The sequence below is a fragment of the Conger conger genome, chromosome 17 (assembly GCF_963514075.1).
Source record: "Conger conger chromosome 17, fConCon1.1, whole genome shotgun sequence".
In the NCBI taxonomy this organism is placed as follows: domain Eukaryota; kingdom Metazoa; phylum Chordata; class Actinopteri; order Anguilliformes; family Congridae; genus Conger; species Conger conger.
Window position 1 is genome coordinate 17,931,323 of NC_083776.1, and position 25,236 is coordinate 17,956,558.

Here is a 25,236-nt window from a genome sequence, read left to right on the forward strand (position 1 = left end):
CAGTCTTCTGCCAGTGACAAAAGCACAATTCCCTCACACAGAATTATGCGCATTGCTCGTTTAAAAGACTGGCAATGTTATGGAGGTTTGACCAAATAAAAAATAAACATAAATATCGATGTGAGAACTGTGAAAACTTGTGGTGGCCCCTCTGCCCGGGTAACAGGTAGCAGTCCAGCATATCTGTAAGTGTCAGACTGTGCAGAGCAACAGTGAAGCCATTATTGCTGAATGTAAAAGAGGATAAGGACTGAGCCCTGTATGTGTAGGGATGTCTGCCGGACTCTTAGCGCACTTAAAATTGGTTTGGCTCCTCCGTATGTAACTAAGCTTTTGTCACCCTAAAGCTAATCGCCCTCTTCAGTCATCAGACAAATCTTTGTTGGCCATTCCAGAGTCTTGGCTGAAGAAAAAGGGTGAGCCTTTTCAATTACAGCCCCTAGACTCTCAAGAGATCGCCCTTTGGACATTATTACAGCTGAGCAATTGTCTTCTTTTAAGACTAAACTGAATACATGTTATAGGCTAGTTTTTATTGGCATTTAATGTATATTTTCGCTTCCTCTAACATAATCTGTATACTTTATTTGCTTGTCTGTATGTTGTCTCAACTTAACAATGAAATTAAATAAAGGTACCACAATCCAGTTTAGACTATATCATTTTGGACTTGGATACCATTTTTGAGGAGCCCTGTCTTGTTGTTTTTAGGAACAATGTTGACGTCTCCAGCCTCAAACTAGGGTAGGAACCACAGAGGCTGGACTAAAGCCATTGTTCTGCCCAAGTTAATTGTAGATGGTTCTATACCTTGAAGCAGCCAATATCCCTTAGCATTTTAGCACTTTCATAAGGTAATTCAGTCTAACCTCCACTCTGAAATACTGTAACAGAGGGTATACAAAGGGTATATCCCATCTCTGTAATAGTCCAAGAGACGTCATAGAGTAGGGTCTGGAAAATAACAGATTATACTTGAAAGGACAAGTAACGCTTTTGTTTTTGTAATATTGCTTGCCACGCAGTATACAGTAAGTGAAAGAATTGCAGGGTACTCGCTCGGGCAGAACTGGCCTGGGTCAGAGCAATTTCCAAGCGCTGCGCTGCCGTGACCAATGTGTGAGGTACAGGTGGGCCCATTCAATTCCGCGCATTGTCGGTTTACCTCTGCTTATCTAATTAACACCGAAACTCCTAGTAGGAAAACATTTCCTGTTTACAACAACCAAAAACTAACACAACCAAAAATGGAAAAAAATAGTTTTGTTATAGCGAACCTCATTCAACTTTTTCTCAGCCCTGTCATTTGTTTATGTACCATTCTGCATGCCCGAATATGTATAGGCCTACCCTATCAATGTTCTAATTGATATGACATTATAGATTATATAAAATGGTTCGAATGGCATTGAGGCAGTTTCACTTTTACTTGCACCTGTTAAAAATATTACGCCTAGATGTGTAGTTTCAGCACGCCAAACATGTACAGCGGAGAAGCGAAAATGCGAAGAAACGCTGGCGAGACATGCGCAGCGTCTGACGCGCGCTTCTTCAGGCGCACGCTGGTCGTTGGAAGAGCGGCTCCGTCACTCTTGTCAACTCGCAGGTACAGTGTGACGGCCGTGACGGAATCACCCCCATACCCTTAATAAAATAGCCGGCAGTATAGTAATAACTGGGTTTCCTCGGAAGATGGTAGCAAAACAGAGGATCCGAATGGCAAATGAGAAACACAGCAAAAATATCACACAGAGGGGCAACGTGGCGAAGACACTGGTAAGACGGCTTTATTCACAGGATGAGTTTGTGTTTATCATGTAAGGAGTACAAACATGTCACGCTATTTAGCCTATTTGATTGGTCGATCTGTCATACCGGTATAATTCTGGGTATCAAAAGCGGTACTCCTTTTAAAATAAATGCTGTGCCAGGTAGCCGAATTCATTTCACATTTCTGCCGCCAGACGATTTTTAACATCATTCCGTGTGATCACTGTGAATTTTAATAATTGAAATGTGGCAGTTGCGTGTGTATTGATTACTACCAAGCATCCTTTGGCTTCAAACAGGCAAATATTACATCGAACACATTTGCCCCTTAATAGCTCGATAACGGTTGTGCAGGATGTGTGGCTGAAGCAATGCCTTGAAATGTTTGTGGAAATTCGCGTAGGTAACTTATAGTCTTTGCCATGTCAAACACCATTTTTGAAACTGAAACGGTAGGCTATCCATTACTGGTTATCGCGTTTTACTCCAAGATATGTATTACCGAAATTGCAAAATAAACTGGTCACACATGATCATAATTCATCATGCTTTGCATTACAGGTAGGCAAGAGGCACCGTGTCAAAAACAACCTAAAGGACAGATGTCCGTGCGTTTTCATAGCTCAATGTTTAAATCTTGTTCATCACAATAGTCCAGTAGCCTATCTGTCACGTAGTTGGAAGAACCGCAACACTGGCAGAATCTAAAGGAGAACGTAGCCTACTTACAGTAACACTAAAAGGCATTGAACACTAAACGGCGTGTATCCCAATGATCAGTTGTTTACATCTTAATTCATCGTCATTCCCACGAAGTCAGGCACATCGTTCATGTGTTCCCTAAAGTAAGTTATACAACTGATATTATGGTTACATATTATTTTTGGTGCATGCATGTAATTATGCATCATGCATTATGTACCTGCCAAATGGCATTCATTTAATGTAATGAAATGTAATTACGTACAGTCTTAAAGGTGAGTTATACGGTTGTCCAACCCATTTGAAAAATGGGAATTTGTTGAAGCTGACTGGATTTGAAAACTGTACATTTTTAAATAAATATAATATTTGAAAATGTACAGTAATGGAATAATTCTAATGTTTGTATTCGGCAATGTGTCACACCGTTCTTCACATTTTTAGTAAATCGATCAAAATCATAAAGTAATTACTATGTCCATAGAATAAGCTGCTGGGTGTGCAAATGCCTCCAGTGAAAGCATTAGTTTGTCATGCACTGTGGAATGAATGGCAATTAATTTTATTGAACAGTCCCTTTCCTGTCCCAAAGGTAACAAAACGGCTTAAACTTCAAACATCTATTCAATATTGATTTGTAGAATTATTCATTATTATTTAATCATTATTATTTAATTATTCATTATTATTATTCATTATCATTATTATAACACGTAATACACTGACTTAAAACACAGGACAAAACCTAAAAGGTAAAAACACACTGTGTCCATTTATATACTCTGCACTGTACAGTAGGATATACACTCATGATATTAGGAACATTACTTTATTCCACCAACTTATTCATGCCATTGTCTAATCAGCAGCAGTGCAATGCATACAATCATGTAGATATGGGTCAGGAGCTAAAGGTTAATGTTCACACCAACCATCAGAATGGGGAAAAATGTTATCTAAGTGACTTTGACCGTGGAATGATAGTTGGTGCCAGACAGGGTGTTTGCGTATCTCAGAAACTGTTGATCTCCTGGTATTTTCACGCACAACAGTCTTTAGAGTTTGCAAAGAAAGGTGTGAAAAACAAATAACATCCAGTGAGCAGTAGTTCTGCAGGCAGAAATGCTTTGTTAATCAGAGAGGTCAGTGGAGTGGACAGTAATGCAAATAACCACACATTACAACAGTGGTACCCAGAAGAGCATCTATTTTTTTTCATAACTTTCCCCCATTCTGATGGTTGATGTGAAGTATATACAACACAACCAACAATGTAAAAAACTAGTTTTCTTACAGCAAACCTCATTTAACGTTTTCTCAGTCCTGTCATTTGTCTATGTACCATTCTGCATGCCCAAATATGTATAGGCCTACCCTATCAATGTTCTAATTGATATGACATTATAGCTTTTATAAAATGGTTCAAATGGCATTGAGGCCGTTTCACTTTTACTTGCACTTTTTAAAAATATTACGCCTAGATGTGTAGTTTCAACACGCCAAACATGTACAGCGGAGAAGCGAAAATGCGAAGAAACGCTGAGTATGGATACACACGCACACTCAAAGCTTGTAGCCATGACAGCTTACCTGGGATACGGAATCCTACTGGACTGCTAGCTGTGTTAGCTATGCGTTGGCCTGCGTTGCCTACATTATTCTGTGTTAGCCAATGTTAGCTCTGTGTTAGTTTGTGTAGCTGTGAAATACTCAGGATAATGAAACTGGCCAAAGTGTTACAATCTGTCCATAAGTTTGAAATTTGTTTTGGTTTCAAAGCTGAGTGACAGAGTGCTGTAATCGTTGTTTTTGCTTCTCAGCGACCACAGGAGGAGAAATACCCAGTAGGTCCATGGCTTCTGGCGCTCTTCGTATTTGTCGTTTGTGGATCAGGTAAAAACAGTCATGTTCTGGTGCCTATCGGACTGTCAAATCTCACATATGCAAACCCTTTGATGGTGTTTAGAAACCGATGAAAACACATTTTATTTTATTTTAGAGGCTCTGTTATTTTTCAGTGTGCTTTATCCATAATTAACTCATCTGGTTTGAATTCACCTGAGAGCTCACTGTACCCCTCACTGTACCCCTCACTGTACCCCTCCCTCCCCCGTCCCCCCCTGCAGCCATCTTCCAGATCATCCAGAGCATCCGGATGGGGATGTGAACCCGCCGCCTCAGCGGAGCGAGTCTCTCCTCTGACCACCAGGGGGAAGGGCGGCTGTGCACCAGGACACAGCGGAGGCCTGGAGGTTTACAGGGTCCTGGGACAGCAAGCAAGCCAGAGGGGGGATGGGAGATGGGGGTCCTCGTTCATGACATCATTTTCCATTCAGCTGGTGGGACAGAATTAGCCTAATGCAGTCTGGGGTTGGGCTACTCACACAGTCACCCCAGGCACCCAGGTGTAATCAGTGAGATACACCTCTTCTGCAGCTGGGCTGGCATTTCCACTGTCTCTTGTAGAGCTCTGTAGCCTGTAGGGTGTAAGTGAGCGTTAGCACATTAGCTCTCTCCTGTAGAGCTCTGTAGTCTGTAGGGTGAAAGGGGGCATTAGCACGTTAGCTCTCTCCTGGAGAGGTCTATAGCCTGTAGGGTGAAAGGGGGCATTAGCACGTTAGCTCTCTCCTGTAGAGCTCTGTAGTCTGTAGGATGTAAGGGGGTGTCTGGCACGTTAACGCTCTCCTGTAGAGCTCTGTAGCCTGTAGCATGAAAGGGGGCATTAGCACGCTAGCTCTCTCCTGTAGAGGTCGGTAACCTGTAGCATGAAAGGGGGCATTAGCACGCTAGCTCTCTCCTGTAGAGGTCGGTAGCCTGTAGAGTGTAAGGCGTTGTTAGCTCTCTCCTGCAGTGCTCTGTAGCCTGTAGGGTGTATGGGGGCTGTCCAGACACACCCGAGTGGTTTGCTATTCATCAGAGGCAGAGAGGTGGCGGTTCAGGGGGCATGTCCAACCGTTTCTATGATGGCATTAGCAAGACATCGGCAGGCGATTGCAAAAACAAGAACGGAGGGAAGCAAAGCCCTTGCTGGTTGTGTGTTGCTACGGCCGCTAACCAAGTTGGCCGCGAACCAGCCATGTTTTTTTTGTTTCAAAATTCTCTGCCACAAGCATCTCGTTGACAATAATAGTGGCTGTTGTGATGCTCTCTGGCTCTCGGATGTGCTCATGCAGCGATGACTCGACAGGAGAAATCGCCAATTCCACATGAGGGATGAAAAGGGGAACATTTATTTTAAAACATCTGTCATGCTGAAGGATGAGGGAGCGTTTTCCTACAGACTCCTAATTTCTGATCAGATGGCATGGACTCTTTTTTTACACGTCCAGAACACTCACCTTGTCCAACATCTGTTCATGGCGATTTAAGTTGACCGCTGAATATGTGCCAAACACAGTTTGTATATATATGCTCGTCACAGGAGAAACATTTTTTGAATAAAGGTTAAACATTTTTGAGATGTGCCTGAAATCAGTGATTCATTTTAGAAGTAATTTTATCTTGCTCTATTGAAATCCCTCATTTAAACTGCCATGGCTATTATGCTTACGGAGAAGTATATTAAACTAGTAGCTGGGATCTGTATTTATTATATAATTAATTTCAAGTGTATAAAACAAGTATAAAACAAAAGTGTGGGTCGGCTTAATTCAGAATAAAAATGTGGTGTGGGAGATGCATCATCTCTTGATTAAATATGAAACACTGATAGTTACTCTTCCGAATCTGCCCTTTAAAACAACTTATTGGAATTATAAAACGGCCACATTGGAAATTCAGCAACTTTAGTGGGGAAAAACAGTGGGGCTGGTTTAAGAGCTGAGTGAGGACTCGTTAAAAGTCATGGCAGAATTGATGATTTTGGATTAGCCGTTTAATAAGCTTTCCTGCAGCAACTCTCGCGTTTGAAATGAGACTTGAGAGTGCTAGAGGGGGCTGGAGTAACTGACACACTATTAAACCTAAAACAACAGTCGGTGGTTTGACCCCCAGTGTAGCCACAATAAGATTCGCACAGCTGTTGGGCCCTTGAGCAAGGCCCTTAACCCTGCATTGCTCCAGGGGAGGATTGTCTCCTGCTTAGTCTAATCAACTGTACGTCGCTCTGGATAAGAGCATCTGCCAAATGCCAATAATGTAATGTAAAATGAAATGGCCAAAAAATATTGCTTGACCTTTTTATCCCAACACTAGTAATTAACCAACACTGCTCCTCTCCACAGACCGCTCTGATCAGAATATCTCCCTCTCATTGGTCAGCACAGCAGAATATCTCCCTCTCATTGGTCAGCACAGCAGAATATCTCCCTCTCATTGGTCAGCACAGCAGAATATCTTCCTCTGTATATGGAATGTGTGTGTGTAGGTGTTTGAGATTGGGCCCTATACAAAATTTTATTTCTGGGAGATTTTGATCACGGACCTGGGGCTAGGGACACACATAGAAATATTAGCGGACGTGGAGATATTAGCAGATGTAGAGATATTGGCATATTAGCAGATGTAGAGATATTGGCATATTAGCAGAGGTGGAGATCTTGGCATATTAGCAGAGGTGGAGATCTTGGCATATTACCAGATGTAGAGATATTGGCAGATTAGCAGAGGTGGAGATATTGGCATATTAGCAGAGGTGGAGATATTGGCATATTAGCAGATGTAGAGATATTGGCATATTAGCAGAGGTGGAGATATTGGCATATTAGCAGAGGTGGCGATATTAGCATATTAGCAGAGGTGGAGATATTGGCATATTAGCAGAAGCAGAGACATTAGCGGGGGTTGAGACACCGTTTAGCTCCCGTTAGCAGCGGGCTACGGTAAGACACACGCGCTCACATTACATCACACAGCTCCCAGCACACAAAGCCAGGGCACGCGCTCCCCGCACAGAGCCCAACTGCAGCGTGCTAAATCACCAGAGCAGACAGGCTGCACGAGGGCCCCAGGAAAGCCCTGCCAGCCAGGCTCGCAATCCACCTAGCGCTAATCAGAAAAGGCAGATGTGCCCTTTCTTAATCTCCAACTGCGGCTTTAATTAACATCCCAGGCCTCTGTGACAAATAATGACATATACATTTACTACATAATTGTACCTTTGAGCCAGGGAATGGAATCAATAGCATTCATTCCTTCTGCTTTAACTAAGTCCTGACAAAGGAATATGAGTCATTATTATGCTAACTCTGGCACATTTACATTGATGTGGAAACTAAAAATGTTGATTAATGTGCACTGTCCCAAGTAAATGAATAAATAAACGATATGCCTTCACTTAAATTTGCAGTGGCTTCAGATGTCATAATAATCGCTTTTTATCACAGTCTCGGTTTCACCCACAATCCCGCGGGGCGCTATGCTCGTTCTCTTCAGCGTGCTCATCCACGTGAGGAAGAGGGGGGAGGGGGGAACAGCTTCAAAAAACTACCAATCGCAGCTCGAGTTACGCCATTAGCATAATCCGTTCACGTTGCGACCCATGCGGAGTGGGCTAGGGCTGTCAGCCCTTTGCATCACGGCAAGAACCACGCCAAACGAACAAAAGAAACGAGCAGTCCCAAATACCTACAAAATCATTTCAACACCACAAACTGTTCGGTTTCATTTTTTTCCCCCACTTTTATTGAAAGTTGAGAAGTGCAACTGTCGAGTGCAATTGAATTATGTTACATCTTTTTCTCTGGTCTGAGTAACATGCACAGAGGATGTCATACAGCTGGTACATACTGTATATGCAGAATCCATGTCAGATTTGCTATGCTTTTTATGATATTTAGACTAGGTTTAGAACAACCGGAGTGCTTCACTGTCAAAAGAAAGAAAACCGTAAGGATGCGATGCTTTAAAATTAAATTTCAAGTGAACAAGAGTTTACAGTAGGATGGAACGCAGCCAGGAAAACTTGAAAGCTGTCAGATATTGGGTCAAACTGACGCAAAAAAAAAAGCTGCGTTCCTGATTTACAGCATTTTTTTCTTTTTAAAGAAAAGAAAGAAAAACACCGTCCAAACGTGCTCAGATCAGCCGGATAACACCTCCATTTCAATCTGTACAGCCTACAGGAAATACATACAGGAGTTTTTTTTTTTTTCGTTTTTTTTATTCCCTTAATCGTTCTGTCTGTGGTTATCTATTTTACAGGAGTACTTACAGAAAATACACAAATGTACACACGCCTAGCCCTCGCGGAAATGGCGCTAAGCCTCAGCCCGGCGCCGGGGCCGCAGCGGAAAGAAAGGCCGCTGGACCGAGCAGGGCAGGACGAGCGGGGCTCCCGCTCGAATACTGAAAAAGGCTTTACCCTCGTTAGGCACGTCCGCGCCCACTCCTCCATAAGAAGATAATGGTGACGGCGACGTCGAGATTCAAAATGTCAACTGCTTTTTTTTTTGCTTTTTTTTTCGTTTTTCAGCGTCTCCCATGCCAGATGGGAGCTCATCCTTTTCTTCACATCGGTCACCAGGAAAGTGCATGGTTCTTATTTCAGATCACAGCCATGGGAGAAAAAAAAAAAAAAAGATTTATGTACACTAGAAAAACTAAGCAAACTGCGGCAGCACCCGTATAATTCCAGTCGCCGCCGATCGGCGTCACTCGAAATCCTCCGGCGCAGGCGTGGCTGCGTCCGCTGGAACTATAGCCAATGATTTTTTCAGTAGTCCGTAGATTTTTGGTAGTGTTTACCCCGCCACTATAACGCTTTCATTATCGAAGACGATTGTCAAAAAAAAGAAAAAAAAAAAGTGTGTAACGTGTCTTCAAAAAACATAAAGAAAAAAAAAAAAAAAACATAACACTCGTCACATTCTGTGAGTTTTAAATATGTGCAAAATGTTTTATCCGGAAAGTTCCTGTGATTGTGGCATGGTTGTGTTGCAGCGTGAGTCTGTTAGCTGTGATGGTGGCGCTCGCTCGGAGAGCGGTTGGGTTGAGCGGTTGTGCTATGCGGATGGGCCGGAGGTCTGGGGTGCAGGCGGGAGCGGCGGTTGGCCGCCCGTGGGCACCACCGCAGACGGGGGTGGCGAGCCGCTCTGCACCTGGGCCTGAAACTGGGCCAGCTGCTCAGGGCTGGCCAGGTTCTTCAGCAGGTTGTTCTCCTGCTCCAGCTGAGAGTTCCTGTCGATCAGCTCTTTAATCTGCTCCTTTAGCACCTCCACCTCCTCCCGCACGGCGTACATGAGGTGGCTCTTCACCAGGTCCTGCAAGGCAGGTGCAAACACAGTGAATATGAGAGCCTGTGTGCTCCCCTTTCAAAGAATAACCGCTCAAACAGATCAGTGTGCCTACTGCTACAACCTCAACTCCTATTACTATGAATAATAACAGGAATGATGACATCATTATCATTATTACTATTATGATAATTATTACTGTCATTATTATTATTGTTATTATGCTTGTTATTATCAACATCTATTATCAACATTCTCAACATCGCCTATAACTGCCTAGTTAGATAGTTTCTGTGTGCTGGTGACAGATTGTGTGCTGGACGTTATTATATTCCGATCCAAATTTGTGAAAGGCTGCTAAGATCACGGAGAAAGGAGCACTTGTAAAAGGTACATCGTGTTACTATTAGATCCTACTCCGCTTCAGACGACTACAAAGCGTCACCCCAAAAAAATGGACGGTTTCTACACAGAGGAACCAATCGGCAGCCGAGTTATTTATAAGTAGGCGTCAAAAACTCCCGGTTTGCCTAGCAACAGTCAAGAGAGACAAAATCGCGTGAGTCTCTTCGGTCAGGGATCCAGTAACAAAAGAACAGCCGAATGGGAAATATAAAAAGAATTTCAAATATTTTCATTTACATCTGATTGCAGTTCAATATCGAAACGCACATTGGATTTGGCGAAATAACATTAAATTGGCATTAAACCAAAATGAATGCAGCTACTTCATATTCTCACACACACAGTTGCTTCACTAAGTTTGCAAATGTTAGCGACATTATTTATGGTTACATGAATGTTCCTGGTCATTTTGATAATACTGCTGGCATGACAGTTCCCTTGTTCTGGGAAAATATCCGACATTTCAACTCATTCGTTGTTTTCCCATCATTAATCGATTAGTTAAAACCAGACTGATAAAACTGTTGTTAACGGTATGCTAGACCAGTACCTTCTCAATATAATAATTTTGCCTATTAAATGGGTGCAAGTGCTTCTAAAATGACAAAATATACCATTGGTCTTAACATCGTGTCTTTTGCGAGCTCTTTGGTGGGGCGTCCCGTTTGATATCGCTTACATAAGTGTGCTGTAGATTGTGATTATACAACCCATCTATAGATTAAATGGGGAAATACCCTTGACAAGATAACATTTCAAAGCGGTCCAGCATAGGCTATATCTTGTGTCTGCCAGGGCATTTTAAGAGAATCAAAAATTATTACACAGCGTTCACTTACCATTGCTTGTTCAATTTTGTTGTCTATGGCTACAACACTGGCCCCCGAAGAACTGAAAGAGAACAAATAATTATCTATTAATACACACCAGATTTTATTTTATTTTTTTCTTAACTCAGAACGTCGCCAGGGCTATCGCAAACCCTGTACACCTTTCTATGCAGCTGTTTGCGCACCATTGGCTTCCGAGCTGAACTGAAGGTGTGCCCAACAATATTCACAAGGATTCAGCCAGCTAAGCACTTTTATCCATCACGCGAAAAAAGGGCACGGAAAGGCGAATAGCCCTATCCATTTATCAGAGGAGGACACACTGACTGTGGAGGGTTTTCAGCATCATTCGCGCTAATGTTGCCCCTAAACTACAGCAAAATGAACCGATCGGACGGGGCTGTTTGACAGCATCTCCCAGTCTCTGACATTAAACGATACAACGGAATTAGTAACCTTTACATTGTGGTGACGTTTTTTTCCGATACAGAAACCGAAACAGAAAACAAAACAGCTCTCATTTACCACGTACTAATACGCATAATAAGACAACGAAAGCTAATGCAAGAGTACATTAACCACGTAAGCAATCTATTACAACCACAGATATTTCCACATTATCTATCAACAAGGAAATATAATTACCTATTGTCAAGTCGGACGGGCGAACTTTCTGTACCCAGCAATGACGATAAAAATGATATCGAAAAATTTCTCAGCTGGCAAACACGCAGATCCATCGCCACTGTATAGCATGGGGTATTCATGCTAAACCGTCCATGTACAACCAAATAATGAACGGAAAGAAAATGTCGTCTTGCGTCGGTTAAAACATTCTCTCTTCACCGGTCAGGGACGGGCTTTTTCAGGATTAAGTTTTGTATCCCGGCGGAAAAAGCTGGCATCGAGGAGAGCGCGTTCATCTACAAGCGCAGCACAAAGAATCTCCAAGGTCAGCTCATCTCTGCTTCGCTGAAAATCTGCAGCCTCCACCACATTTGCATAATTTATCCAAGAAAAACAGCGCACTGCATCACCCTATTGGTGGAGAGGAAAGTGTATTTGCCTAATCTATGTAGTCACGCCCCCACCTGGAGCTCAGCCGACATCTTTAACATAATATATTCAATATGCACCTTAGAAACTGGGGAAAACCGGATAGAATGAGAAAAAACGGCTCAAAATGTTTTAACTGGGGAAAAAGGTCTAATGTAATGGTTTCCCTCCGGCAAACAATAAAGAAATTAATAAGTATAACGGCATCAACGGCAACACATCTGAAAGAGTGTTAGATTAACAATATATACAGAGACATCATGTAGGCACAAACACCAACTTGGAAGCAAAATAGATATATATATATATATATATATATATATATATATAAAGACTAAAATCACTATTATCATAGCAGTAGCCTACATTTCATTGTTCACACATCTGATGAAATCATGGTTCAACGTTGCGCTTGCAGGTGCTGGGAATGCCAGTTACGTGTTTATGTAAGCGCTCTACGCGAAACTGATGCCCCCTGCCGGCTGAAACCGGTGCGTCACCCTGCTAGACCACGGATCAGGCATGTCCAGGCATCGCAACCACGAGCCTGTAATCAATACAGGCAAAATACATCACGATACATATCTCTAGTTATGCGAAGACCTTTTACATCACTGAATATATGAAACTACTTTCAAGTTATCAAATTATTGTGAAGTGATCATTATTTTTGTGTCTCTGAGACTACAATGAACACAATGTCCTGGGTGGTCGAGCAGAAACCACACAGAGCTCTCAGTACCTGCCTTTCAGAAGGAGAGACTGCCTAGCTTTCAGAGGGGGGGATTAGTGTACGTGAAACGACTACAGCAAACTCAGAAATAGGGTTTGGTTAAGGACAAAGTGTTCTTTAACACAGGCAGGCGCAAACAGACAGAGCCAAACTGTAGTAGATTTTACACACCACAACGCACCTGAAACCTGTGGTCATTTCGGACACTCGGGTCTCTCACAGTAAGTGAGGCACCTCAATGATAAAAGGTTTAGATAAAATCCCACAGAGCCACACGGCTGGAAGAACGGGAGTCCCAGCTCTACAGCAGCTCCCACTGCCCGGCTTCGACCGGAATCTTCCGTCTCTCTAGGGGCATGCGACTGTCCACCCCACCGCTGCCCCAGTTCAGTATACCCGAGAGCCGTGGATGGGTCAGACCCAAATCAAAATATAAAACCGAACATAATAAAAACCTCACGATTAAACCATAACAAAAGTCATTTGAGGAGCAACGGTGCCTCAAATCACTGGTGAGTTGCCCACACTCTCAGAAAGGGATCCAATAGGAACCCTGTGATTCCATAGAAGAACCCCATCTAGTTACAGGGTTCTTTGTCGGGCGAAATGGTTCTTTGTCCGGGAGCATTCACACTTCACGCCTATGATAGAGGGTTCCATACAGGAACTAAAAATGGTTCCTCTATGGCAGGCATACTCAATCTTACCCAGAAAGGGCAGGTGTGGGAGCTGGCTTTTGTGCCAACCAAGCAACAACACACCTGATTTTACTAATCAAGGTCCTAAGCAAAGACTAATGGTTGCTTAATAGAATCAGGTGCATAACAGCTTAGTTGGAACAAAAGACTGCATCCACACCATTTGGGAAAGATTGAGTATTCCTGCTCAATGGAATCACGCCAAAGAACGCTTTCAGAACCCTATTTCCTCAGAGTGCAGGTGCTCCCGTCTGAATCATCAGTAATATAGAGCCTTATGAGGTCAGGCCAGTAGTGGGAACGATATTCCACTGAAAATATGGGAGAGCAGAGAATGAACCGATGGCTGTGTTCAAAATGGTAGCTGGTTAGTCCGGAGTAAAGAGGGCAAACTAATGCCAGGGGCTTCGCCCGAATGCCGCATACAAAATGGCTGCCTGCCATCCATAGCCACTGGAGAAGTGTGCCGTAGCTGCTCAGATGGGAGGGGGCAAACGAACCTCGTGCGAAAACAGGGAAGGCAACCGATTTGAAACATGATCTTGTGTTGTTAGCACTCTTCTCACTGCCTCAAAATCGCCTTCCCCACCTGAGAAATGAACCCAGCTGGAAAAAAATCGCTCTGAAAGTGATCCTAACAATATCGCACGTCACTGTCGTTGTCGTTATAGTAGTGGTTTTACCACTTGTGTTAAAGCGATTTTTATATTTTTAGTTATTGTTATAGTTATTGTTCTTAGTGTGGATAGGCCTTAAGACCATGACCCGGCCTTTCCGGGGGCGATGTAACGCAACAGGGAGGACATGGGACCCATCCAGGCGGTTCGCTTATAGCTTGCATGCGACAGAGCGGCGAATATAGACGACACGTCCTAATTAAAGGCACCGGCTTTTCCAAACGGAGCCCAGGAGGACGTGGATAAGCAGCTCAAGGAGCAGTTATCTGTTCCAGAAGTGGCCCTAGGAGAGAAGGGAGACTGACACACCCCTGGAGTAACACGCCTGACCTGACCTCGCCCTGACAGCGCCCCTGCCTGCCCAAAACCATCGTAAGGCTGCTTAGGCTGATCCTCCATCCCATGGAAGCATGCGCGGGCCGCCGTGAACACAAGTACCGATCGCAAACACAAGCCATCTCCTGACGATTTCAAATCATCCATCAAGTGGCAAACACGGTCAGCTAATGCGACTGCTTTTGGGAGTTCTCGAGATGGGACAGTTAACGCCGCACGTTCTCTTGAGGAAACGAATGCGAGTCATCGCTGTGTACAAGCCATTAATGCTGGGTTTCAGGCTCAACACTGAGCTTTTACCACACTGCAGACCTGATGTGCTTTTCTCCGATTGGGGTCCCCGCCTTCACGCGAACGGGAGGTTAATGAGTCCCGGGTTTTATGTGAAGTTTGGGGTTTTGAACGAGTGCAGAACGAGGGCGTTCTGAATGCAGAGCCACTCCCAGGCCACCCACCCCCCTTCACTCACTCACCCCCTCCCCCACCCTCATTCCAGCCGCTGGACCTGGGTCTCCCTCAAACATCCAGAATCTGAATCTCAGCGTTTTACACACAGCACCCAAAACCCAAGTGCCCAAACATACCCTTCATGTTTTCATTATTTTCAGAGATGCAACTATTCAACTATCTTTCTAAAGGTCATTATTATTATTATTATTATTATTGTTATTATTATGTTGCTCATATGCTTCGACAAACATCTGTTAATTCATTTTAATAGTGGAATAGTTTGAATGGTCATATGAAAATGATGACCGGGGGTTTCCAGGCAGCTCATTTCAGCAGTGGAAAACCAGGCAGGGCTGAAGGAATCATAAGGGGGCATGGATCACCCCTTCACTCATTTCTCCATAAGCCAGTATGCTGGGGGTCTGAGGCAGAAAATGTGTCAAATGAAGGCAATCCCACAAGCTTTCCATTTTTTGGGAGCCTATTGTCTGCTTTCCCTGCTGCAGGGGTGGGAGTGGCTCCGGTGACATCACTGCAGGAGTGGGAGGGACTGGCGACATCTCATCACGGCCACTGATCTCTTCAGAACTGTACATTGTGTTCCAAAGCTCAGCTGACTGCACATTTGCTACAAATGTTCATTTTGCTTATTTTGCTTATACATTTTTTTACACCACACCATAGGATAAAACTGATTCAGTTAATAACCAACGTGACGGTGTGTATGAAAATAACGGATTCTAGTTTTGTGGTGGTTTTAACAGGTGCAGATCTTCCGCTATAGAGAATCAGCATTCTGCTGAAAGTACAACATGTTCCAGGGAGGAAAGGCGATAATTAATTAAACAAGGAACAACCGATTCCTCAGTCCAAATCCGCCCCTGAAAACACTAAAAATGATTCAACATAATGTTTAATACCAAATGAAACACTGGTCTAGTTCCGACACGTTTTCAGAGCTGTGCATCTCCACTCATGATGGGTCTGTACAACCCAACGGGACCAGGAGCTAGCATTACCATGGGGGAGGGGTGTGTGTGTGTGTGTGACCTGTTTTAATAACACCCCCCCCCCCCCCCAGTCCAGGCACGTTCAGGCATGATGCTCAAACCGAACTTGTGTCCATTTAAGAAGACTGACTGCCTATGAGCTGAACATCTCATCATGACCGAAGTTGGCTCTACAACCTCAAAATCACCCAGTACAAAAGCACACACAGGGGGAACCCAGCTAAGACCTGGGGTCTCTACAGAGGAAACAAAAGCAATAACAAGTCATTTGCTGCCAATTCTATCTGCTAATGTGAACACTCATCAGAGCTGTGGATTTACCTCTTCAGGTGTTGCTCCAGCTCCCAGAACAAAAGCTTGACAGCCATTTCCCCTCGGCCCTGCCCTCCGAGTGCCGTGTCTCTCATCGATGTTAATTGACGCTCCGTCTCCGATTATAAAAATACCCCGGTTTTTGACAGGACCCTGGCCCCTGGACCCCCGAACCCCCTGGACCGCACTCTCCACTACGAGGTCACCGTAAGAGTCACAGGGTCTAAAGCTGCCCTTCTCTATGGTCGTCCGCTGAACGGAGGGTCTTTGTTTTCGCCGTCTTACGAGGACCCCTCACGACCAAACGAATGAATGAAAACAAGAGTAGGGGGCCAAAGCTGTGATGTCACAGCCTCCCGGTTGATGTCACATGACCCTCGCAGTTACATAAACCGTCAACGGAGATTAGAATCATCCGGGTGATCTGTGCACTCAAGCGACGCACCATTCTCTCTCCATCCCTCCCTCGCTCTCTCCCTCCCTCCCCACTCTGCCTACACACATCTTTAGACCTCTTCCTCCTCCTCCTCCTCCTCCTCCTCCTCCTCCTCCTCCCCGTCTAGTGGGAGAGCAGTCGCTCTACTCGTGTGTTTGGGTAGTGCAGGTCGCCGGGCCCCTGTACGGGAGTCTGGGATTATCCCGTCACGTCTCATCAGTGTTTCTGCGGGACTGGGGGGCTTAGCACGACTGCCTGGGCTTAGGCAGCCCACTGCCGAATAAACACACATACGCACACACACACACGCACACACACGCACACACACGCACACACACGCACGCACACGCACGCACACGCACGCACTCCTCCCAACAAAGTAGGGGATTTTACCGGGGTCCAGCCCTAAGGAGATGGGAGGACTCTTGCACACGCGATACCCAGCAAGCCGTGCTCAAGGAGCAGACCGACGGGAGAAAATGGCAGCCTTCCTTTCCGCCATCAGCCGTGAAACGCTGGTGTCAGACGAGCAGCGGCTCAGGAGCTGAGGTTCATCCTGGGTGGTTACGGGGCTGAATCTTAGGCACAGCACCATTCGCTCTAACCCCAAACTACTCCTCCAGTTATCCTGTAACCTCATAAAACATTCTGAACTTTATAAGCTGTGGGTGAGATTAAGCAACTGCAAAGCCAAAAAAGTGAAGTGATATTTATCACCTTACCCAACTGGAGTCATTTAGCTTGTGTCTCAGCACCAAGGCTTTCTAAATGGTGTTGAGAGTGCATTCACTTTCATAGCTGCCAACTCTCACGCTTTCGGCGTGAGACACACGCATTTGTATGTGCGTGTGAAAACAGGCAAATGCGTGTGTCTCACGCCGAAAGCGTGAGAGTTCGCAGCTATGCACTCTGCAGTTACCCAGAAGGGAGTAACACACACACACACACACACACACACACACACACACACACACACAAAAACAGAGTAACTGTCGCTTGTGCCACTGGGCACATAGTTCAGTTAGCCATGTGCCACTGCAACCATGGTGACCATGTGCGGTGCCATGACAACTACTTTCACCCATTCCACCCAACACAACAACTGACCTTCCCACCATCACGGCTAACCTTCAGACCTTGATGGCTGACCTTACGACCTTCATGGCTGACCATACGACCTTCACGGCTGACCATACGACCTTCACGGCTGACCATACGACCTTCACGGCTCATCTTACGACCTTCACGGCTGACCATACGACCTTCACGGCTCACCTTACGACCTTCACGGCTCACCTTACGACCTTCACGGCTGACCATACGACCTTCACGGCTGATCATACGACCTTCACGGCTCACCTTACAACCTTCACGGCTCAAAATCCGGCCTTAACAGCTGACCTTATGACCATAACGGGCAGAATTGTAGAAGCCGACGTCTGTCACCCACCCAACTGCGACATTAGCTCAGAAGGTGAGAGCAGTCATCTGGCAGTCGGAGGGTTGCCGGTTCGATACACCACCCTGGGTGTGTCCCTGAGAAAGACACTGAACCCCCAAATGTTCCTGACAAGCTGGTTGATGCCTTGCATGGCAGCCAATCGCCGTTGGTGTGGGTGAATAGGTGAATGTGAAGGATCAATTGTACAGTGCTTTGGATAAAGGCGCTATATAAATGCCAACCATTTACCATTCATTCCACAGCAGCTGCCGAGCTGCCCGCCTGCACACAAGCTGGGTTAGCGCTCTCACACACGCACGCACCAGCTGCGTTAGCGCTCTCACGCACTCCCACAGCAACTGGGGTAGCCTGTAATCCACACTGCCCTGAGTGAGTAACTTACATATTGCATAACTGTCCCTCACAAAGAGCAAGGAGTAAAACAGGCAGGATCTGACAACCATAAATTACCTTCCTGTCTTCATACAGATTCCTCTGCTTTCCTGCCGTCTTTAACGTGTGTTCGTAACACACACACAAATACACACACACAAATACATACACACAAATACATACACACACACACACACACACACACAATGTTCATACAAAATAAACCGGCCTTTTTACACCGTCAGACTGAAAAGCCACCATGTAAGCAGCTTAAAGGGGAATAATTTGAACACGGTGTTAAAAAAAGGGACTGAGCAAAAGTGCTTTTTTCACCTTACTTCCTAACCCACTGTGCTGAGGTCATAAGTCTTAATTGGACGGGTCATTCAGGCGAACTGCCGAGTGAGGAACGTGGAGGAATACGGCCGTGTCTGGGCGGGCGAGGCGGAGAGCTCCCTCCTTACGTAAGCGCAGGAGGGGTGAGTAATGAGAACTGAAGCGCGGCATTAACCGGATTAGCCCAGAGAACAAACGGCACGGCCGAGGAGCCAGGAGCCTGCCGCTCCGGTGCGCAATTCCGCACGGAGCGGCACCGTAGCGCCCCGCGGCCGCAACGAAAAACGCCCCCGGAACGGCGGCGGCTTTGTCCGCCGAACCCGGCCGCGCCCGCACCCCGTTACCGCGGCTTTGTCTGGAGCCACCGCGGCGCTGATTCGGAGTGACGGGGGAATGCGCGCCGTCGTGCGAGAAGCGGTTGGGCGCGGGTTTAAGATGGCCGCCGCGACCCGTCTGTCTATCCCCGTCCGCCCACTGCGATTAAAACCGCTCTGTCCCACCCCAACCCCTGAGGATCGAGCAGTGGGTCAGGGAGCCGCCTCGTTCCCGGCTCCCCTGGCACATCTCGGGGTTTCAGGCGGGAAGGGGGATGTCGGGGTTTGGGGAGGGAGCGGGAGTGGTGGGGGTGCTTGCAGCTATAGGGGGAGGGGCGGACCATTTGTACTGTACACAATGTTCTTGGTACAGCCCACCCCTGAACAGCACCCAAATGTATATTTCAGACACGAACCACCACATTGTATAACTTAATGCGTTGCAGAACAATGACGCTAATCTAAAAACTATATATTCCCTTTAGGGTCAGCTTTCGTACGATGCCAGCATTTCAGTATCGTAGGACGTTGGTTCTGAAAGCTCGCCGCGGGACGTTTTCTAATGATAGCTTGGGAGAAGCTCTGACTGATATCCGATCGCTCTCGGTACTGCTGATGTAGAAAAGCTAGGATCGTGAGGTGGGGGTGTTGGGATGGGAGGGGGGGTAAGAAAAGTGTTCCCAGCTAAAAGTTGACAGTCGTTAATGCTGCATTTTTTAAAGAGAGCACACAGATGTGACGCCCGAGGGAAAGTATGTTTCTGCTGCAGATCTGGAACTGTACAGACCTCAGGCTATCAGCAGAGCTCACTGCGAGATCCCGTCTGGTGAGAGGGAGCAACCTCTGTACTTTAAACACCAGCCATGCTAACGGTGTCCTCATTCAGCTCAGCTCATTATGCCTGTGTGCAGCTACACATGCACAGACACACACATACACATGTACACACACACAAGCACACAAACACATACACATGTACACACACACAAGCACACAAACACATACACATGTACAAACACAGACACACACACACAAACACATACACATGTACAAACACAGACACACACACGCAAACACATACACATGTACATGTACATGTACACACACACACACACACACACAAACACACATGTATATGTACACACACACAAACACATACACATGTACACACACAAGCACACAAATACATACACAAACACATGCACACACATACACATTTACAAACACACAGACACACACACACACACATACATATACATGTGCATACAAACACATGTACATACACAGACACACACTGTCTGAAATGATAAAAACACATGCATTGGGAATGTAAAATGGCCCCATCTCTAAGCTGATGGCGTGACCAGAATGTGCACAATGTAGGAACCAGGGCAAGGCTGCTCACACACAATCAATCACTCTCTTTCTCTCTCTCTCTCTCTCTCTCTCTCTCACACACACACACACACACACACACACACACACACACACACACACACACACACACACACACACACACACACACACACACACACACACACACACACACACACACACACACACACACACACAGAGGCAACATGTTATTTAGCAGTCATGGAAAAAAAACAACTGTTGCTAAAAAAAATTTATGACAACTGTTCAGTCAACATTTACTGCATTACTGCTCTGGAAAAAGGATTTAAAAACGGAAAGCTCTAAAATGTATTCCTCTGGAACATGGTGTTCGTGAAACATGAAACATGCGTCTCCAGCACGGTGAAAATGATTAACAGGTGCCTCCGAGCTGGGGCGGGGGGCAGGGCCAGTGACAAGCCTCCTTCACCAGGACTAACAGATCTCAGCCGTTCCAGTCCAAATCACCATCTGACTTCAGCCAGACACTCAGGTTTCCTGCTGCCTGTGAGACTCCAGTCCCACTGGGAAGACAGCTGTGCTGTTTGTACACAACCGTTTAATGATGGCAATAATCTGAACTAAACACCCCCATATATATTTTATACCATATTTCTTTCATATTTGTTGTAGGTTTCTCCATCTGTAGGCTTCAAGGGGCAGCTCCCGGCCTTTGTAAAGTTACAAAGAACGCACCAACTGCCCTTACCGAGAACAGCCTTGTGATATATACTGCATGGAACTCATCCCTCTGTATTAGACCCATCCTAGGTACTGAGGAGCAGTGGGGCAGCCACAGTTCTGAGGCCAGACTAACCAACGCAAACATGGGGAGAACACGCAAACACGGGGAGAACACGCAAACACGGGGAGAACACGCAAACACGGGGAGAACACGCAAACAAGGGGAGAACACGCAAACACGGGGAGAACACGCAAACTGCGCGCAGAGAGGGCCGGCCGGGATTCCAACAGACAATCCAGGGCCAGTTTGGGCTGTCTGCGAGCAGCACGCTGGGAGCACTGCTCTCCTCGGTGCGGTGGGTGTGGAAGGCGTTTGCGGCACGGCGTGCGCGGAGGCATAATGACCCGCGTGTGTTTTCACCGCGTGAGGCCAACGATGGGAGCGCTCGTTTAGCCGCCCCGGTCAGAGAGGGGCTCGACGCGCCCAAACCCGGCAGGTCGCAGCGCTTTCCGGTCTCAACGGAGATGGTGTTTCACGGCCCCGCCGGGGGGCTTTTCCACCTCGAAAAAGCGAGGAGCCTGATTATTTTCAGGCCTGCGTCTCTGTCTCTCGCTCTCCCGCTCCCTCTCCCTCCCTCCCATCCCACGCTAGCGTGCCCTAGTTCTGAGGCGGTTTGTGCTGAGCGGGCTGGCGGGATCCGGTTTGCGCTCTGCCTGGGGGAGTGTGTGTGCGTGTGTGTGTGTGTGTGTATGTGTGTGGGGGCTGTTAATCTACAATAGGGGGCAGGTGTGGGCAGGGCTTGGCACTACACTGGGCAGGGCCTCAGCTCTACACTGACTGAGCGTGCCTCTCACACTCGCTCATTCGCTCACTCACCCACACAGGGATCCGCCACACCTGAGCACTGGTAAGAGGGTCCCGGTCCCGGCCAGCAAGGGGACCCTCAGGTTGTGACGGGTTAAGGGGGTTAAACACAGCCCTCTCCCAGCCACCTCCACCCAGGCGGAATGTGATTGGCTGCCCTGGGTCAGCGTGAGCACACACGTGCCTGGTTACATAACCGCGCCATATGGCAGGGAAATGCACAGTTCTCAAACCGCCAAACCCACCCCCCCAACCGGCCCTTTTACGGGCCTTTGTTACAGCAGGACGAGGAGAGCTCTCAGTGCCATCAGCCAGAGAAGAGAGGCTAGCCCTGCGTGGGACAAAGCCTGGTCAGGGAGGGCCAGCAGGGGGCTAGAAGCCCCTCTCTCCGGTACGACCACAGGCACTCAACAGCGCTCATCTCCAGCTGAAATTAAGGTGGTTCCCATTAGTTTTGTTACATGCTTTATAGCTGTACAGCCCTTATCTACAGCTGAAATTATGGTGGTACAGTACATGCTCCAAGGCTGGAGTTAAGGTGGACCGTGTTAGTGTTCACTTTATTGTGCCATAATGATGGCAAGCAGCTGCAAACACACACACCTTCTCTCACAAGCACACACACACACACAAATACACAACCTTCTCACACACACAGAAATGCACCTAACTTCTTACACACACAGAACCTTCTCCCGCACAGAAATACACCACCTTCTCACACACACAGAAACACACACCACCTTCTCTCACACACAGAAACACACCACCTTCTCACACACACAGAAACACACACATCTTCTCCAGAGGTGAAATAAAGATGCTTTTAAAACCAGTGGGTCTGTTTAATTCAAGCCAGCACTAAACATTACCAACAGGAAAATAATACTTCATATACTGATCACTATATATAATCACGGTTGATGTCACCAGTACAAATACACCCGATTCCATTTTGACACAGACCAGCAAGGCCAGGAAGCAGCATGGTTACGATGTTCTGACAAGCCCCAGCTGCGTGCTTCGCAAAGAACACATGCAAACACGCCAAAAGCATGGCTAGAACACAGTGTGTTCCCTACCCCCAGGTAGGGTGCAGATATTTGCACACGTGCACGCACACACCAGCATGCACACGCACACATAGAGACGCACACACAGATACACACATACACACACGCACACACAAACAAACATATATACACACACACACACACACACACACACAAAACCACTACCCTAGCTCTTGTGTACTGAACGTGCTGTTCACTCAGCAGATGTCCTTATTCGGGGTTACTTGAGCAATGTACATTTTTACGAGCTGTTCCAAATGCACGTATAAATCACACATACCCACAGCCACACACCACACACAGACAAACAGACACATGCACTCATATCCACACCCACACACCACACACACACACACACACACACACACACACACACAGACACAGACACAGACAGACACACAGAGACACACACACACCCCCCCCCCACATACACACACACCACACACACACACACACACACACACACACCGCTCAGGGCAAACTGACAGCAGGGGTGTGTCCCAAGGGCGGGACCCAAGGGCGTGTTCCAGTGTTCAGGTACAGGTACAGGTGAGCTCAGCCCTAAGGCGCATTTGTGTAGTCAAGTGTGAGTGCAAAACTTACACACAGAAAGCAAAAGTGCATTTGCCTCGGCACACACAGTGCCGTGCATTTCATTTGGTTTCAGGAGCAAGCGCGACCACGCGTTTGAGTAACACCGCCATAATCGCCAAGAGGCAGTGGGCGGGCGAAGCCCACCAGCCAGTGGGCGACGGTGTTGCTCAACAGAACTGACGGGGTCTGCATGGTGTGCTGGAGAAGACTCTCCGTCTAAGGAAATGTGCGTACGGGGTGAAGATTGCTCTTTCTACCGCAGAGATGTACTGTGAGCGGAGTAAGACTGCATTGCCCCGACAACCCGGTCTCCGGGTTAGGAGTAGCGTTTGTTAGCATGAGCGTCCATTAACATTAGCTTCCGTTAGCGTGAGCATCTGTTAGGTTGAACGTCTGTTAGCATGAGTGTTCATTAGCAAGAGCGTCTGTTAGTGTAAGCATCTATTAGCACAAGCTGGTTCAGAGCAGGGTGAAAAAGCAATTATCCCTTCACTATTCATTTTAAAAGATTCGGAATAACCTTTTCCAAAACTGGCACAACTTGGCAAAAATGGCAAAAAATAGGGCCTAATTAAGTCTCTGCGTGTGCTCGTAGCCTGGCTGCAGAAGACCACAGTAACGGGTTAAAGTCACTGCAAGGCCCCGTCAGGCATTTGGTTCAGCCCGGGGTCCATGTGGTCTGAAAAACAGCCCTCTTCCAAATTAACCAGCCCCCGCCATGTTGCCTCTGCTTCGGATTAGGGTCCGGACTGATCCCAGCGATAGGCTCCACAATCCACAGCATGGGGCTCCTCTCAGAAACACGGAGAAGCGTGATCACACAGACACACACCACTGGAGTCTAACTCAATTAATGACATTCTGAAGGAAACGCCACTCCACTCACAGTAGAGAGAGAGAGAGAGAGAGAGAGAGAGAGAGAGAGAGAGAGAGAGAGAGAGAGAGAGAGAGAGAGAGAGAGAGAGAGAGAGAGAGAGAGAGAGAGAGAGAGAGAGAGAGAGAGAGAGAGAGAGAGAGAGAGAGAGAGAGAGAGAGAGTTTCAGTTTAATGGATGAACTAATTTTGCCCCACACACTCTATACACTGGAGCTATGGAGCTTTTCAAAATTACCTCAGGCTGCGCTTTTGAGTGGCTTTAACATCTCAAGGAAGCTGAGCGAGTGGCAAGAGAACGCCATCAGAAGTGTGACAAGCAAAATGAGTTCCGCTCGACTGAAATTATTTTATTTAGAGTTTATTTGAATGAATACATTTCAATGAATTTATGTGTTAGCCTACCTTCGTGAAAAAACGTGTGTCTTATAAGCCCATGTGGGCATTCTTATGGATGCATGACATCATACATTTTAACTACTACAATTTAAAAATTGCCATCACGAACAAATAACCAGCTATCCAGTTATTCTGACCCAGCCCTAGTATACATTGGTGCTTTCCACATTATTATAAACTAGTCTCATCTGTAACCTACTTTAAAAACCTATCATTTCACAGCATAGGACATGAAAGGCTGCATTTGATTCAAACGACTATAGGAAGGAAATTGTGGACTGT

The 25,236-nt window shown here is 46.3% G+C and overlaps 2 protein-coding genes across 2 annotated transcripts in view; one reads left to right on the forward strand and one right to left on the reverse strand.

The window, feature by feature from the left end:
- The first annotated feature begins 1,676 nt into the window (after positions 1-1,676).
- Positions 1,677-5,930, forward strand: serp2 (stress-associated endoplasmic reticulum protein family member 2). The gene is made up of 3 exons (XM_061226959.1): positions 1,677-1,776; positions 4,293-4,365; positions 4,599-5,930. Exons 1-3 carry the CDS (start codon positions 1,693-1,695, stop codon positions 4,637-4,639), a joined length of 198 nt encoding a protein of 65 aa, XP_061082943.1. The 5' UTR covers positions 1,677-1,692; the 3' UTR covers positions 4,640-5,930.
- A 2,136-nt stretch (positions 5,931-8,066) lies between these two features.
- Positions 8,067-25,236, reverse strand: part of LOC133117038 (TSC22 domain family protein 1-like) — a 38,986-nt gene continuing 21,816 nt past the window's right edge. The window contains exons 2-3 of the mRNA XM_061227109.1: positions 10,889-10,940; positions 8,067-9,671 (exon numbers count right to left, since the gene is read on the reverse strand). Coding sequence (XP_061083093.1) covers positions 9,414-9,671; positions 10,889-10,940 — 310 coding nt within the window. The 3' untranslated portion in view covers positions 8,067-9,413. The remainder of the gene's footprint in view (positions 9,672-10,888; positions 10,941-25,236) is intronic.